At 37.8% G+C, this 16,816-nt stretch overlaps 1 protein-coding gene across 5 annotated transcripts in view; it reads left to right on the top strand.

The window, feature by feature from the left end:
* Positions 1-1,725: 1,725 nt before the first annotated feature.
* MTERF1 (mitochondrial transcription termination factor 1) overlaps positions 1,726-16,816 on the top strand; it is a 508,137-nt gene continuing 493,046 nt past the window's right edge. The window contains exons 1-3 of one of the 5 annotated variants that reach the window (XM_027102399.1): positions 1,726-1,773; positions 2,342-2,404; positions 6,938-9,504. In XM_027102399.1, coding sequence (XP_026958200.1) covers positions 2,373-2,404; positions 6,938-8,126 — 1,221 coding nt within the window. In that variant the 5' untranslated portion in view covers positions 1,726-1,773; positions 2,342-2,372 and the 3' untranslated portion in view covers positions 8,127-9,504. The other 4 variants (XM_027102398.1, XM_027102400.1, XM_027102401.1 and 1 more) reach the window with 4 other exon arrangements.

Genomic DNA, 16,816 nt, shown 5'->3' with positions numbered 1-16,816 from the left:
AAAAAAAAAAAAAAAACACCGTTCTAATCCAACCATTATTATAGTTTTCTTATTCACTGTTTTATAATATGTATTTAAAATATATTTGTAATCAGAAAATTTGGGATAGGAAATATGGAACTTATTTTCAAAAGAACCAATCTCCTTTGCCTACATGACATCACAAATAACAAACAGTGAGGTTGCTTAAGTAAGTCTGAAAGAACCTTTGATAATCTATGTCAGTACAACAAAGCATGTGGTATAAATCACAGAAAACTTACTGGTCAAGGAGTCATAAGACGTGCATTCTCTTGTTGGCTTCTACTCTAAGGATTTCAATGTCTCATCTGTAAAAGGAGGACTGAGGCTCCATAATCCCAAACATATTCTTAAAGTCTGAAGTTTAATGATTCCTAAAAAAGATTTTATTGTTTTACATTCTGATTGTAAGGCAGTTTGTAGATATAATATTTATATGCTTATATACATAAATTTATATATTTATATATAATAGTAAATATTAACTGGGATATATGAGTTCCTTCCACGCAGAAATAGATTTTAGAAACTCACATAAAGAGACCATTTCTAATTTTTCCAGACAATTTTTTTTAACCTGGAGGAACTGGAGTAAATCGTTTCACTTAACAGATAGATTATTAGTAAAGTCTCAAAGGTAAATCTTTATCCTTATAAACCAACAAAATAGAACGTTAATTCAAAACAAAGTGACGACAACAAACCAGCTAGGAGTCATCTAAGGGACAGAGTGAGGATAAAACACTAATTGGTTCATTGGTGCAGAAATGGGATGAAGAAAATTCTACCACTATGCTCCTACATAGACGAGGGTAATGCAAGAAATTCTTCCTTGTACTAGAATTCAGGATCAACCCTCTCCCCATCTCTCTGTTTTTCCAAGGACTAAACTACCACTTCCTCCAGAAGATAAGTGGCAACCTGATGATTATTTCATTAATCTCTGTATAAGCCTTCTTTTGGGGACTGAGGGGACCACGAAGGTTTAAGGCGACACCCCCAGAGGTGACAAAAACGCACTGGCTGAGGAGATTGTTTGTACTGAAACTTTTATTTACTTATTATTATTTTTTAATTTTTTGGCCGCGCCCTGGGGCACGCCGGATCCTAGTTCCCCCACCAGGGATGGAAGCCATGTACCCTGCATTGGGAGCGCAGAGTCTTAACCACAGGACTGCCAGGGAAGTCCCAAAACTTTGATTTAAATAGCACAAATTCGTCACAATTTCAAAAGAACCAGAAGTAATTTGTATTGTAAGCACTTAAATCGAAGAACACTAGAATTGCTTCCCGTCCTGAAGGCTGACTGAATTCGGACTAGCAGCCACACTTCAGGATTTACCAGGTAGTTCAATAACGAAAACCTGGAGTTGTTCACACGCGTTTTCCTGCACCAAACGCGGAGGTGTTCATCCACGCCATGTTAATCACATTAATAAGCGTAATCATCCTATCAGGCTGCAAACTTCACGTATATAACAGAGACTTCTTGGGAAATATATATTTCTTGGGAAATCTCCAAGTCCCGCCCCGCCCTCCAAAATCAGACCTGAAGACCGGTTCCCCGCGCTCATCGCGGTCTCCTGCTGCCCTCTGCCGGGGCCCTAGCGTCAGGCTATGGAAGGCGGCCGCGTGGCCGCCGGGGGGCGCCAGGAGGGTGACGTCACCTCTGTGCGCGGCCCCTCGCCGGAAGTTATTCCTGTCCACTTCCGTTCCTCTGTTATTCTCCAGACCCCAGAAGGGAAAGTAAAGGTATCTGTAGCGCCCAGTTATAGTCCAAGTTGAGGTCGGTGACTCGCTGCCGGCGTGCGTTTTCTTTTTAGAAGCGGGTCTGGGTGACTGTGATGTGTAACGGAGTCCCGTTCCCGTGCAGCCCCTTGTAGAGTTTCTTTGTGGGAGGAAGAGGGATGGAAGAACCCGTGGAAATACCCGTGGAATTTTTGAGTTAAAGACTCAACTGGGTTCGAACCTTGCTTCAACGAGCTAAGTCAAGCTAGTAAGGGAGCTCGGCGCTTTTTCTGATTTTGTAATTTTAGGAATGATGCCGACCTTTTAAGTTGTGGATGTTAAGTAAGATAATGTGTGTGAAGCACTTAGTTCTGGTTTTACAAATTATACTCTGATTCTGCCGCCTTTACCTCTTATACTCGGGCTTGTACTTGCCATTTTCTTCTCAGTATCTCTGAGAGATGCCTAGTATATAAGAGGTTATGCATCTCACGAGAACATTATGCAGCGTTAGCTGAGATTGAGCTCCTTATTCTGTATTACAAGTCCTGACGTTATTTTATCCCCGCCCCTTTTATTTTTCCATTTCTAGGAAACAGCTATTTTTCAGCTTTTCTGGAGGAATGCAAAGTTCTCTTTCCTTAAGACAAATGAGGTGAGAAGTTCATTGCTGTAAATATCTCCAAACTTAGCTCGTTTTGTCAAAAGAAGACTAACCTGGAATGTAGAAGCCTGGAACCAGTGATTACCCATTTCCATTAAAAGCCTCTTTGTCCGGGGAATTGTGGAGCAGAGGGGCTCATAAATCTTCCTTTATTCCTTAGACCTCACAAGTTACAGGTACAGAGATTTTCAGTGTATTTGCTAATTTTGGCCTTTAGCTCTTGGAATAGTGGCTTTGGTAATTAAAAACGGCAATTTGAGAGACAGATGGAAATAAGTTATGGAATATTAATTAGTTTTGAAATTTGTAGATTGAGGCAGTTGGTACTTCTTGCATTAGGCTGCTTAAATATTTATTCACCACGCTAGATATAATAGTATTTTGAATGGAGATTGGATGCTAAAGGAGTAAAATAAATTGATATTCATCAGGCTTAACTTTTTTGTGTTGAAAACTGAAAAATAACTTATTCTATTTTTTCCTCTCTCTGTATATATTAATGTCCCCTCCCCCCTTTTTATTTAAGTGGTATTATCCTAGCCACTGTACTGTTAAGCAGGTTGCCACTTAGAATGTCTTGGACATCTTTCTATTGTGTTAGATCTGCCTCATTTAAAAAAAATTTTTTTTTAAATTTATTTAGTTTTGGCTGTGTTGGGTCTTCGTTTCTGTGCGAGGGCTTTCTCTAGTTGCGGCGAGCGGGGGCCACTCTTCATCGCGGTGTGCCGGCCTCTCACTGTCACTGTCTCTCGTTGCGGAGCACAGGCTCCAGACGCGCAGGCTCAGTAGTTGTGGCTCACGGACCTAGTTGCTCCGCGGCATGTGGGATCTTCCCAGACCAGGGCTCGAACCCTTGTCCCCTGCATTGGCAGGAAGATTCTCACTGTACCATCAGGGAAGCCCCTGCCTCATTTTTAAAAGGAGGCTGTGTAGTATTATATTGTATACATGTACCACTATTTATTAATCATTCTACTATTGGTGGCCATTTGGGTTCCTTCTTTTTTGCTGTAGCAAGTAATATTATAATGGTCATCTTTTTTTTTTTTTTTTTAAATAACAAATGTGTATTCTTGTCCTGTATTTACTTTGGATAATCTCCAAGAAGTAGAAATGCTGGGTTGAAAGATGATGGATGGTACCAAATTCCTTAACAACAGTAATATTTGAGAATTCCCCCCATTTCTTCATATGTTTACCAGCTGTTGATACTAGTTACCATTGTTTTTAGGCTTAGCTAAGACTGTTCATACCATTTTGGGGGGGTCAATTTATTGCATTTATTGTAATCAAAACCAAATTTTTGTTGCTAGTTCTAAGTCCAGTTCAGCTCTTTTTTTCCCCTATATAAATAGAACACTTAGTTTTAGACTCTTAGTAACAAATTACTATAAAACAAATGATTCACTTCAACTTCAAGTATTTCTTAAGTTAAAGATTTGTGGGAAGATACTATTTGAATGGGATCTTGTACTGTGGATAGACAGTAGGAGGATAGGCCTTTCTGAAAGACAGAACAGCTTAAAAAAAGGCTGGGAGACAAGAATGGTCAAGGATGTTTAGGACCTGAGATTTGAGAGCAATGGTGCTTTGTTGTGAGGTTGTAGAATAGAAGAGATAGCTAGAAAGGTCAATCTGAAGATTTTACCTTCTAGGGGACAGCTGCAGAGGTCAGGGAATGAGGGACATGATCACATCTTTGTTTTACAGGTGTACTGTGGGGGCAGTTTTGAGTGACTGATGTTAGAGAAGCAAGTTAAGTGGCTGTTATAGTCTGAGAGAATAGCAAAGAGTAGAGAGATTGGATTTCAGAGGTACTGAAGAAGCTGAATCTACATGATTTAATAACTGGGGTTGAGGAAGAGGAAAAAAAAACCAAAGCTTACTTTCAGATTTTTTTTATCATGAGTGATTACTGAGTAATAGTGATTTCATTAATTAGAGGAGGGCTGGTTTTGGGGCTGGGAAGGATGCTCAGTTTGGTTTTGGACATTAAATTGTGTGAAAGATATTTCCATGGAAAATAAACTATACACAAAGACAAAATCCCCCTATGACAGATTCAGGAGAAACCTTAATTTATTCCTCTTTTGTTAAGATATTTGGCATATATCTTTACTTTTAGTTTTTCATCAGTAGAATTTCTTTTGAATTTTCTGTGACTCGTTCAGCCCTGTTTCTCAAGAGTAGAGTGTAGTCTAGAGTAGTAGTCATAGACATTTTTGAACATGTACAATCTTAATAAAAAGGTTTATAAATGTACCTCCAATATAGGTATATTTATTTACTAATTAGTTATATACATGTTTTATAGTACTATTATATTGTATACATTTTTACATTATGAAACATGTAAAAAGTAGAAATTTTAAAAGGCCAAGACAAATATAAATTGGAGTTTTACTGTTTTCTACCTGCGTCCCATTGGATAATCTCTCACCCCTCTTTGGAAAGCACTGGTTTTATCTACAGCTGTCAGTGTTCTGTCCCATTATCCAGTAGAGGTCACCCTGAGCATCTGGAAGAGAGAGCAGGTTGTTGAGCAGGGCAAGGTAAAGCCTTCATTCTTTAGTTAGGAGGATCTTATTTTTAAGTTCCTATCTTCATGCATGTTTGGAAGAGTATGTAGTTATAGAGTAGTATGTGGTATTATGGAGACATGAAGAAATAATGAACTCAGAGTATAGGGCAATCTAAAATGTGCTTTTGCTGTTTGCTGTTTACTTTGTGAGTGTTTTGCGTTTTGTTTGAATGTTATTTGAATCTATAGTTTTGGAATCTTTTGTTAATTCTTTGATGATTGGTGGATTATCTGAGTTACAGGAATGTTCCCAGCCTGTAGGCATAATCCAATTTCTTGTTAGATTGTAGTAATTAAAAGGACAGACACAGAGGAGCTTTTCTTATATGGATCTTGAAAGCAGTATCTCAAGCCCAGAGATATTAGTGGTGAGTTGGAACCATTTATCTCTATTTTCTATTTTATGCTTAATTAGCAGAGAGGAGAAAGGAAATGCCTCTTTTAAGTGATAAGAGCCTGTTGTAAGTAATTAGGAATCAAGAACTAAGTTTGTCACAGCTGTATAGTCTGAAAAGGAGAAAGTACAGTTAAAAAAGTATTATGTGTTGTTGTATGACTGAGACCACAAACAACTTAGGAACATAAACCATCTGACAAGCTGGATAACAGAAGAAAACTTTTCTGTTAATTTTCTCATAAAATATTTCCTATAAATAGAGGTGCTTGTTTTAGTAGGGACCTATGATTATTATCATGTATAAGTTCATCCAATTTATGCTCTATTTCTAAATGATCAGGAAAATGAGTTATCAAGGTTTTAGTCACTTGATCAAAGTTACATGTGCTGTGACACAGATGCAGAGAGCCCTGAGTTAGTCTTTTATAAAATGGTGGTGAGGAGAATGGCAAAAGTAACTTTTAAAATGTTTACATCCCATCTCTATAGTTCCACATGCGGTGGACTGTGTGTATGAAATATCCCAGCTAGATCATTATGAAGATGAAAATTGGTTTGGAGTTGTTGGGTTAACCCAAGAACCAAGGGGACGTTAGGGTAAATTGAGTGACATGGAGATTGGGATCAGGAGCTATGTAAGATAAGAATTAAGGTTCTAATGTTAGCATGGGTTTAAAGAGTACCATGAATCTAGAAAAAGTTGTTTAAGGTGGAAATTAGGTAGTATGAAGTGTTGGTTTTCAGGGCTAGATTTAGAGGTTTTTAAAAAAATTTTTTTTTTTTTGGCTGTGTTGGGTCTTCCTTGTTGTGCGCGGGCTTTCTATAGTTGTGGCGAGTGGGGGCTACTCTTCGTTTCGTTGCGCAGGCTTCTCATTGTGGTGGCTTCTCTTGTTGCGGAGCACGGGCTGTAGAGCGCAGGCTCAGTAGTTGTGGTGCATGGGCTTAGTTGCTCCGCGGCATGTGGGATCTTCCCGGACCAGGGGTAGAACCCGTGTTCCCTGCATTGGCAGGCGGATTCTTAAACACTGTGCCACCAGGGAAGTCCCCTAGATTTAGAGTTTGATAACCAGGAAGTGAGAACAGAGGCAAAGAAGTCTGGTATCTATGGGCAGAGGCAAGGCCAAAGATCTAGTAAGTTAGAAGACAAGGCAGAATTGAAAGCATCAATTAGTAGGAATAAACCAAAGGTTTGGAAACCAGGAAGATAAAGCAGAGATGGAGAGGGGCAACTGGTTTTGGGTAGCCAAGGCAGGCAAGGCCAAACAAAAAGAGGAAGGTAAAGGCAGGAATAATTCTGGAGCAGTGATGATGCTGTACTGCTTTTCTTTATGTTAAGAATAGAAGTGGCCCCTGACCCACAGATAATCAGAAGCAGTGAGCTAGGGAGTGGGAGTGTGGTGGTGGGATTGTTACCACAGCACCAGGAGAGCTGGATCCCTAGGTGTTTTCTTACAGAAATGACCATGATACTTACAGGGTCATAATATGGTCTTTTATCTCTTTAACATGTGTGTTTGTATAATATTATATATGTTGTTTTATACAGCATTCCAAAAGGTTTGGGCTACCTGACCATTATGGCACCAAGAAACCTCTTGTATATGAGAAGTAACTTTCTTTTTGGTTCAAGATGTTGGATGATCCGATTTTCAGCAGAAATCCTCTTTAAATCAGTTTCATTTAGGCTTTTCAGTATGAAATGTGATAATGCAGACAGTGAACCTTTGGAAAATGAAGAACTGCTGAATAACTTACTTACTATGGGAGTAGATGTTGACATGGCAAAGAAACGACAGCCTGGAGTTTTTAATAGGAGAGGTACTAATGAGCAGAACCTGAAGACATTCCTTCTGTCTAAAGGAGCTAGCAAAGAAGTGATTGCTAGCATCATATCAAGATATCCACGAGCCATGACACGCACACCTGAAAGTCTTTCATATCGGTGGGATCTGTGGAGAAGAATTGTGACATCAGACCTTGAAATTGTAGCTATTTTGGAACGTTCTCCTGAATCCTTTTTTCGGTCCAGTAACAACCTAAACTTAGAGAAAAATATAGAGTTCCTCTACTCAGTTGGATTGACTCATAAATGCCTTTGTCGATTGTTGACCAGTGCCCCACGTACCTTCTCCAATAGTCTCGAGCTGAATAAACAGATGGTTGAATTTTTGCGAGAAGTCTGTTTGTCTTTGGGTCACAATGATCCCACAGGTTTTGTCAGGAAGATAATTTTTAAAAACCCTTTCATCTTAATTCAGAGCACCAAACGGGTAAAAACTAATATTGAATTTTTACAGTCAGCTTTCAACTTGAACAATGAACAGTTGCTTGCTTTGATACATGGTCCAGGAGCTAAAATCCTAGACCTTTCCAATGATTGTATGAGAAGAAACTACACAAATATCAAAGAAAGACTGCTTTCTCTTGGGTGTACTACAGAAGAGATACGGAAGTTTGTTTTAAGCTGTCCAGATGTGATCTTCTTGGGAGAGAAAAAGTTTAGTGATAAAATAGACTGCCTCATAGAAGAAAAACTTAGCATTTCACAAATAATTGAAAATCCTCGGATTTTGGACTCAAGCATAAGCACTTTAAAAAGTCGAATCAAAGAATTGGTAAATGCTGGCTATAACTTGAGTACGTCAAACATCAGTCTTCTGTCTTGGAGTCAAAAAAGATATAACGCTAAATTGAAAAAGTTAAACACTAGACAGAATGTTGTTCTGGGGAATTAAGCAGAAGTCAGTCTTATAATGTAGTGACATAATTTCATTTTGAATTTGGACCTTTCAAAAAGGAGGTTTGTTTTCTTAACCACATATACATATATAATGTTTCTTTGGATATTTTAGTTTAAAGGTTCATAAAAACTCATGGTCATTATGCCCTGGTATAGTCTTCCCAGCTACCTTTTCTGTAGTTTGAATTAGTACAACACCCAATTTTATGATATAGGCTGTGGCTTTTGTATGAATGGTAGTTGCTGAGTGCTATGGCAGAACAATGTGTAAAAAGAAAGTACAAAATAAACTTTTTTGGTTTCTGTTCAGATTTGAAAATCGACAGATTCATTTAGATAGTTCTATTTCCTATCATGGTTTTGAATGGCAACCTATTTCTCCTATTATTCCACGTATCTAATTATGGTTCATCTTCAAAATAGAATGTCAGTAAGAATATGACAACAAAAAGGAGGAATTTTTCATCCCAAATTCTACGTACTCTATTTAAACCATTAGTATGCCCCACCACTCCTCCAGTTTAGGCTCAATTTACTATGGGTATATCCTGATTTCTTTGAAGATAAGGGCAACTGTGATAGGCAGAATAATGGTTACCCAAAGATAACAATGTCTTAGTTCCCAGAACCTGTGGATATGTTTCGTTACATTATAAAAGGACTTTGCAGATGTGATTAAGTTAAGGACCTTAATCTGAGGTCCTGAGTTGGGGAGGTTATCCCGGATTATCTGGGTGGGCCCAGTATAATCATAAGGGTCCTTAAAAGTGGAAGAGGGAGGTAAAAGAAGAGGTCAGAGTGATGCAATGTAAGAAGGACTTGACCCACTTTTACTGGCTTTGAAGGAGGAAGGGGACATGAACCAAGGAATGCAGGTAGCCTCTAGAAAATGGAAAAGGCAAGGAAGCATTCCTCACTAGCACCTCAGAAAGGAACGCAGCCGTGCTGAGACCTTGAATTTAGCCCAGTGAGACCCATGTCAGACTTCAGACCTACAGAACCAAAAGATAATAAACTGGTGTTGTTCTAAGCCACTGAGTTTGTGATAATTTGTTACAGCAGCAAACAGACTAATATAACAACTAAATGGATGATTAGTTGCATTTTAGGTGAAGAAGTGTACCTTTAGTACAGTATCTGTATTTCTTCCTCTTATACTTTTTTTATCCACCTATCTTTCTGGAATGGCTAATAAGTTAGTGTTTGTAGTTTCCTCTAAATGTATGTATAAAAAACTAAATGTAAGTAATAAAATCTAAATAAAGGAATACTTTTGCCTAATGAGTGTAGTTTAAAGAAATAATGATGGTTTCTGTATATTTATATTTTGTTGGTGTTTCTGTTAATACAAAGAACCAAGAATTTTTAGAGGCGCTGACTTAAAGAATGACAAACAGATGACATCTGTATCTTGAAGACATTCACAGTCTAGCTCTGACATAAACTGAAAGAGAAGGAACAAATTATATGAGCTTAATTACTTTTAATTGCTTTCCAGAGGCATTTATTTTCTAGATGTGGATTTTGAATTAAGTAACAATGACGCTAACCTTTTAAGCCTTTTTTTTCCTTTTATTGAAGTACATATAGTTGATTTACAGTATTATGTTTCAGGTGTACGGCATAGTGATTCAGTATTGTTTTTGCAGATTATACTCCATTATAGGTATATATAAGATAGGTACACACACCCCCCGCCCCCCAAGATAATGGGTATAATTCCCTGTGTTAAGCCTTATTTCTTATCATTGATGCCTCAAAAAAACTTACTCCCACCAGTGATAGAAACCAAATGCCTGTTTTTTCAAGGCCATTTGTATGTCAATGATCTCTTATATTTCCAATAAAGTATTTGATGGCAAGCATGGCATAATTTAGAAAGCATGGACTGTATAGAGACATTTCTTTAGAGTAGTATATCTGGGTACTATTCCTGACCAGCTCTGTAACTTTGTGTAAATAATTTTACAGAACTTGTTTTCTCATCTATAAGATGAAAAATTGACCTCACAGAGTTGTTAAGAATCAGATGATATAGGGTCTCTAAGGTTTCTTGCACATAGTAACTTTTCAATGGTAGCCATAATAAATACAGTAGTATTTTTAACAACAGCTTTATCAATGTATAATTCATATACCATACAATTCAATTTAAAGTATGCAATTCAATTTTTTAAAATACTCATATTGGGGCTTCCCTGGTGGCGCAGTGGTTGAGAGTCCACCTGCCGATGCAGGGAACACGGGTTCGTGCCCCGGTCCGGGAAGATCCCACGTGCCGCGGAGCGGCTGGGCCCGTGAGCCATGGCCGCTGAGCCTGCGCGTCCGGAGCCTGTGCTCCGCAACGGGAGAGGCCACAACAGTGAGAGGACTGCGTACCGCAAAACAAAACCAAAACCAAAAAAACTCATAGTGCTGTGTAATAATCACCACAATCTAACTTTAAAATGTGTTTGTGCCCTTTAAAAGAAACCCTTTACCCATTAGCAGTCAATCTCCATTATCCCCCCTCCTACTTTCCTAGCCCTAAGCAACCACTGATCTACTTGCTGTCTATAAGATTGCCTATTCTTAATGTTTCATATAAATGGAATCATACAATTTGTGGTCTTTTGTGACTGGCTTCTTTCACTTAGCATAATGTTTCTAAGGTTCATTTTGTACCATGTATCAGTATTTCATTCATTTATGTTGCCAAATAATATTCTGTTGTATGGGTACAGTAGTAGTATTGGGAGTAAATTTTATTGTTATGGCTTAAGGTCCTGAGATGGGAAGGTTATCTCAGATTATCTGGCTGGGCTGAGTGTAATCAAAGGGGTCCTTAAAAGTCAAAGAGGGAGGTAAAAGAGGAGGTCAGAGTGATATGATGTAAGGACTTGATGCACTTTTACTGGCTTTGAAGGAGGAAGGGGACATGAACCCCCTTAATTCCTTAAGTCTTCTGAGTTGTATAGGAATACTTTCTGAGGTATTGCTTTGAAATCTAACAAGTTTATAAGGAATGTGAGGGAGATGGGCAGAGGAAATAAAAGTTTATTGGCATCAGCTGGTCATGAGGATTGTACCTGGGCTGATGAGATGATACAGCAACAGTTGCCAGTGGCCAAGGAGGATGTGGGATGCACAGAAGTAAAATACAGTACTTATTTGGGGGGGTTGGGGAGGGACAACTTCCTTTGTATTCTTTGTAGAAACAAATGGCTAATGCCTGTCAGGCAAGATTAACATTATATATATATATACACACACATATATAATTGTTTTTGAAGTATAGTTAATTTACGATCTTTTGTTAGTTTCTGGTGTACAGCAAAGTGATTCAGAATATATACTTTTTTCAGATTCTTTTCCATTAGAGTTTATTACAAGATAATTGAATATAGTTCCCTGTGCTATACAGTAGGACCTTGTTTATTTTTTATATAGTAGCTTACATGTCATATTTTAGGTTTGAGTCTGATTGAAGTAGAGTCAGTTCTTTTTAAAAAAATTGAGTTATAGACATATCTCGGAGATTATTGTAGAGATTATTGTGGGTTCAGTTACGGATCACTGCAATAAAGTGAATGTTGCAATAAAGTGAGTCACATGGAATGTCTTGGTTTCCCAGTGCATATGAAAATGATTTATACTGTAGTCCGTTAAGTGTGCAATAGCATACTGTCTAAAAAAACAATACATACGTTAATTAAAAATACTTAATTGCTAAAAAATGCTATCATTTGAGGCTTCAGTGAGTCATAATCTTCTTGCTGGTGGAGCGGCCTGCCAGGATGTTGATGACTGCTGACTGATCAGGATGGTGGTTGCTGAAGGTTGGGGTCACTGTGGACATTTCTTAAAACAAGACAACAGTGAAGCTTAGTGCATGAATTGACTCTTCCTTTCATGAATGATTTCTCTGTAGCATGTAATGCTGTTTGACAGTATTTTACCTACAGTAGAACTTCTTTAAAAATTGGGGTCAATCCTCTCCAGCCCTGCTACTGTGTTATCAACTAAGTTTATGTAATACTCTAAATCATTTGATGTTATTTCAACAGTCTTCACAGTATCTTCACCAGGAATAGTTTCCATCTCAAGAAGCCCTGTTCTTTGCTCATCCATAAGAAGCAACTTCTCATCCTTTAAAGTTTTATCATGAAATTACAGCAATTCAGTCACATCTTCAGGCTTCACTTTAATTGTAGTTTTCTCCCTCTTTCTACCACATTTACAGTTGCTTCCTCCACTGATGTCTTGAACGCCCCCAAAGTCATCCATGAGGGCTGGATTCAACTTTTCCCAAACTCCCATTACTGTTGATATTTTGACTTCTTCCCATGAATCATGAAGTTTTTTTTTTAATTAAAAAAATTTTTTTACAAAGTTTAATGACATCTAGAATGGTGAATCCTTAATATTCTGTAATAAACCGTATGGAAAATGATATGAAAAAGAATATATATATATATATATTCAACTGTACTACAATTAAAAAAAAGAAAGGAATGGTGAATCTTTTCCAGAAGGTTTTCGATTTACTTTGCCCAGATCCATCAGAGGAATCACAATCTATGGCAGCTGTAGCATTATAAAATTTCTTTCATAAATAATAAGACTTGAAATTACTCCTTGATCCATGGGCTGCAGAACAGATGTTGTGTTAGCAGGCATGAAAACAACATTAATCTGTGCATCTCCATCAGAGCTCTTGGGTGACCAGATGCGTTGTCAATGAGCAGTAATATTTTGAAAGGAATCTTTTTTCCTGGGCAGTAGGTGGGCTTAAAATATTCAGTAGATCATGTTGTTAACAGATGCACTGTCACCTAAGCTTTGTTGTTCCATTTATTAGAGCACAGGCAGAGTAGATTGAGCATAATTCTGAAGAGCCTAAGATTTCTGGAATGATAAATGAGCATTGGCTTCAACTTCAAGTCATCATCTGCATGATCCCCCAACAGAAGAATCAGCCTGTCTCTCTTGAAGCTTTGAAGCCAGGCATTGACTTCTCCTCTCTAGCTATGAAAATCCTAGAATGCATCTTCTTCCAATAGAAGGCTGTTCCATCTACATTGAAAATCTGTTGTTTAGTGCAGTCACCTTCATTAATCATCTTAACTAGATCTTCTGCATAACTTGCTGCAGCTTCTATTCAATACATCAGCTCTTGCTGCTTCACCTTGCACTTTTATGTTATGGAGATGGCTTTTTTCCTTAAACCTCGTGAACCAACCCCTGCTAACTTCCAGCCTTTCTTCCGCAGCTTCCTCACCTCTCTCAGCCTTCATAGAATTGAAGAGAGTTAGGGCCTTGCTCTGGATTAGGCTTTGGCTTAAGGGAGTGTTGTGGCTGGTTTGATCTTCTATCCAGACCACTAAAACTTTCTCCATATCAACAATAAGGCTGTTTCACTTTCTTATCCTTTGTGTGTTCACTGGAGTAGCACATTTAATTGCCTTCAAGAACATTTCCGTTGCATTCATAGCTTGGCTCTTTGGTGCAAGAGGCTAAGCTTTCCGTCTGTCTTGGTTTTCCAAGTCACTAAGCTTCTGATTTAAAGTGAGAGACGTGTGACTCTTCCTTTCACTTGAATACTTAGAGGCCTTTGTTGGGTTATTAACTGGCCTAATTTCAATATTGTTGTGTCTCAGGGAATAGGGAGGCCTGAAGAGAGGGCAAGAGAAGGGGTGTCAGCTGGTTGGTGGAGCAGTCAGAACACACACAACACTTATCAATTAAGTTCACCATCTAATATGGGCATAGTTCATGACACTGCAAAACAATTACAATAGTAACATCAAAGATCACTGATCACAGATCACCATAACAAATAAAATAATAATGAAAAAATTTGAAATATTTCAAGAATTACCAAAATGAGACACGGAGTGAGCAAATGCCGTTGGAAAAATAACACCAAGAGGGCAGTTGCTCCCTGCTTTGGTCTTGCTACCCCACGAGTACAGATAAATTTAGACTTTGGCCTTTTTCCACAGGAGAACAAGGCCTCTGATGAAGTTCCATGCCCTGTGGAGAACTGGTGTGTTTCTTTGATTAGTAAACTGGATTTAGTCTCTAGGCAACCACACACAGACTCCTTTTCTAAGGAAAGTAGGATATGTGGATCCAAGTTAGAGGCATTCCTTCCTTTTTGCTTTCCTGCAGCAAGGGAGTACTGATTGTCATGTTACACTCTGAGCATTAACCAAAGGGTCTATAGCAAAATTAATGCACTTGGGTCAGCATTATTCCTCCCTGCATATGGGATTGTATCTCTTCAGACTTGCTCAGCTTCTTCAGAATACCTTTTTCTCCTGACCAAAGCTATATGACTGCATTTCATGTAAGCATGATACTCGTAGCTGAAGCTTGTTAATTTAGCTAAATGTGATAATTATTAACAGTATTAAAGTTCATCTGTGTGTATGATAAAATAGTTAAAAATTATATAAATTATGTATTTAATTGACAAGTAAAGGTAATTAATAACTGATAAAAGAATTAAAACTAAGTCCTAGTCACCCTGTGTTTACTTGTGTACAGAAGTTCATGTACTGCAGGGAGAACTGAAGACAGCAGTTTGGTTTATACAGTTTTCTAATGTCAGCTGTAAGTCTGGCTGATAATTCAAACTAAGTAAAGAATCTTTAAATACCAAGGGAGTTAGCAGGGGATCATTTTATCTGTAGGTTCTGTCAGCCTCAAGCTGGAAGAAATAAACTGATACTCTTGTATACAGTTTTTTCCCTGATAGTTTAATGTCTGTTTAAAAGTATACACAAGCTGTATTCCTTGAATGGTTATTCATTCCTTATAAGCAAATATTACTGTTCAATTGTCTCAGACAGTTCCAAAATGATATGATTAGGGCACTTTTTGCATTTTAACCTAGGTTTGTAGTTCTCTTCTTGTTTGTTACACAATCTTAATGCTTAAAAATATTATGCAGCCATGTCTTTGAACTTTTTCAGTTATACTACCAGATCCTCTGTTCTTGTTTAATTTTCATTTTTAAACTTGTGTGGTGTTTGTTATGTGTCTGTACGAAAAACCCAGCATAAGGTGGTATGGTCTCCATGTGATTGCAGTTGATATAGTTTGTTAACTTTCATTCTTTTTGGACTTGAGGATTGTTTTGTTTGTTTGCTTGTTTGTTTTTAATAAAGATTTTAATGGTGACATCTGAAGTGAGGGAATCAGATTTTGTTGTAAGACTAAATGTTATATAACAGACACATTATAAACCACCGTGGTTTCTTTTTTGTTTAGAAGACATTGCACATACAAATGTGTATGCTCTTGGCTCTCCCATGGCATTTAATGTAGCTGTTTTGGTGACCTTACCACCTTAACTATCACTGGGTGAATAATTCTAGTTTTGAGGATCAGTGTGTAAGGGAGAATGATAGAGTTAGAAATAAATTTAAAATGCCTTTAGTATAAAGCACCATGTGTACAATGCATGCCCTACATGTTATAGTAGCCACAAAAGATGTTGAAACCTCTGCAGTTAAATGCTATCTTTCATGTCTTTATTGTCTGCAATCATGCCTTCATCAAGTTGAATTCTGGTCCACACTCTACCTGACATTTGAAACCTTGACAACAAACTCTAGAACAGAATTGTCATCATGTAAGGAAGGTCGCTTTTCCTCCTCCTGCCTCTGCAGCTGAAGTTAATACTTACTTAGATAAATTTTGCTTTGCACTTCTCTACTTTCTTCCCTAGTGTCAGTGAGCAAAGGAGTCCCTTGGGTAATGGCTTGACCAACTAGGTCCTTCAGAAACCCAAGTTACCCCTTTCTCCTTTCATTTCCCAATCGGACTGATACTTAGTTACCGCAGTCTGAGTCTCTGCCAAGATTGAGGCCCTTGGGAGCCTAGAAGAGTGCAGTAGTAGCTTTGACAGTTTATTGGTTTGTTTATAAAAATAACATTTTTCCCTGATTGCGTATTAATCATATAATTACACAATGTTGGAAAATGTAGAAAAGCAGACACACAAAAAGTACCTATACTCTTCATACCCCAGAAATAGCACTTGTTAAACTTTCTAGTCTTTCTTATGCATATGCATTATGTGTGAAAGATAAATATCTCTTTTCTAGCTAAAATTAATAACTTTTTCAACACATATTTGCTGAATACCACATATGTAATTATGTGGTGTTTGACACTGGATTATTATCACTGTTTTAAACCTATTTTTATAAATATACTGTGAGCAGTGTCCCATATCACATGCCATTTATGACCTGTTTTTAGATATATTTGAGACTTGACAATCCTGTTCCGCTGTGGTTAAGGGACTATGCCATTTGAGAGCTATAGGGAGGAGAACTGGTCTCCAAGGAGGCCTGGTCTGAGTTTGTAAGGTCACCATATGATATGCTCAGAGCTTCGTGGGGGAATCCCATATTGTTTCCACTCAATATGTCCACTCAATATGACAGAAGTTCCTGGAAAGGTTATCAAGGACTGGTAGGAAAACAAGAGGAGTACTTGGGGAGGTATGATTTGAGACTCATCTTCAAATCATATGTTAAATTAATATTCTGATAAAATAATGATTAGATCTCTTGGCCAATATTGAACTATTTAGAAACAAAAGATATAGAATACTTCTGGATCATATATTCGAGTCTAATTTTCCCAAAGATGATTCAGAATTGAAGCTTCTAGTATCAATTAACTTTA

The sequence above is a fragment of the Aethalodelphis obliquidens genome, unplaced genomic scaffold, assembly GCF_003676395.1.
Source record: "Aethalodelphis obliquidens isolate GAN/ISIS:26980383/991018 unplaced genomic scaffold, ASM367639v1 scaffold5, whole genome shotgun sequence".
NCBI classification, from domain to species: Eukaryota; Metazoa; Chordata; class Mammalia; order Artiodactyla; family Delphinidae; genus Aethalodelphis; species Aethalodelphis obliquidens.
This window is presented reverse-complemented; position numbering and strand designations above follow the sequence as displayed.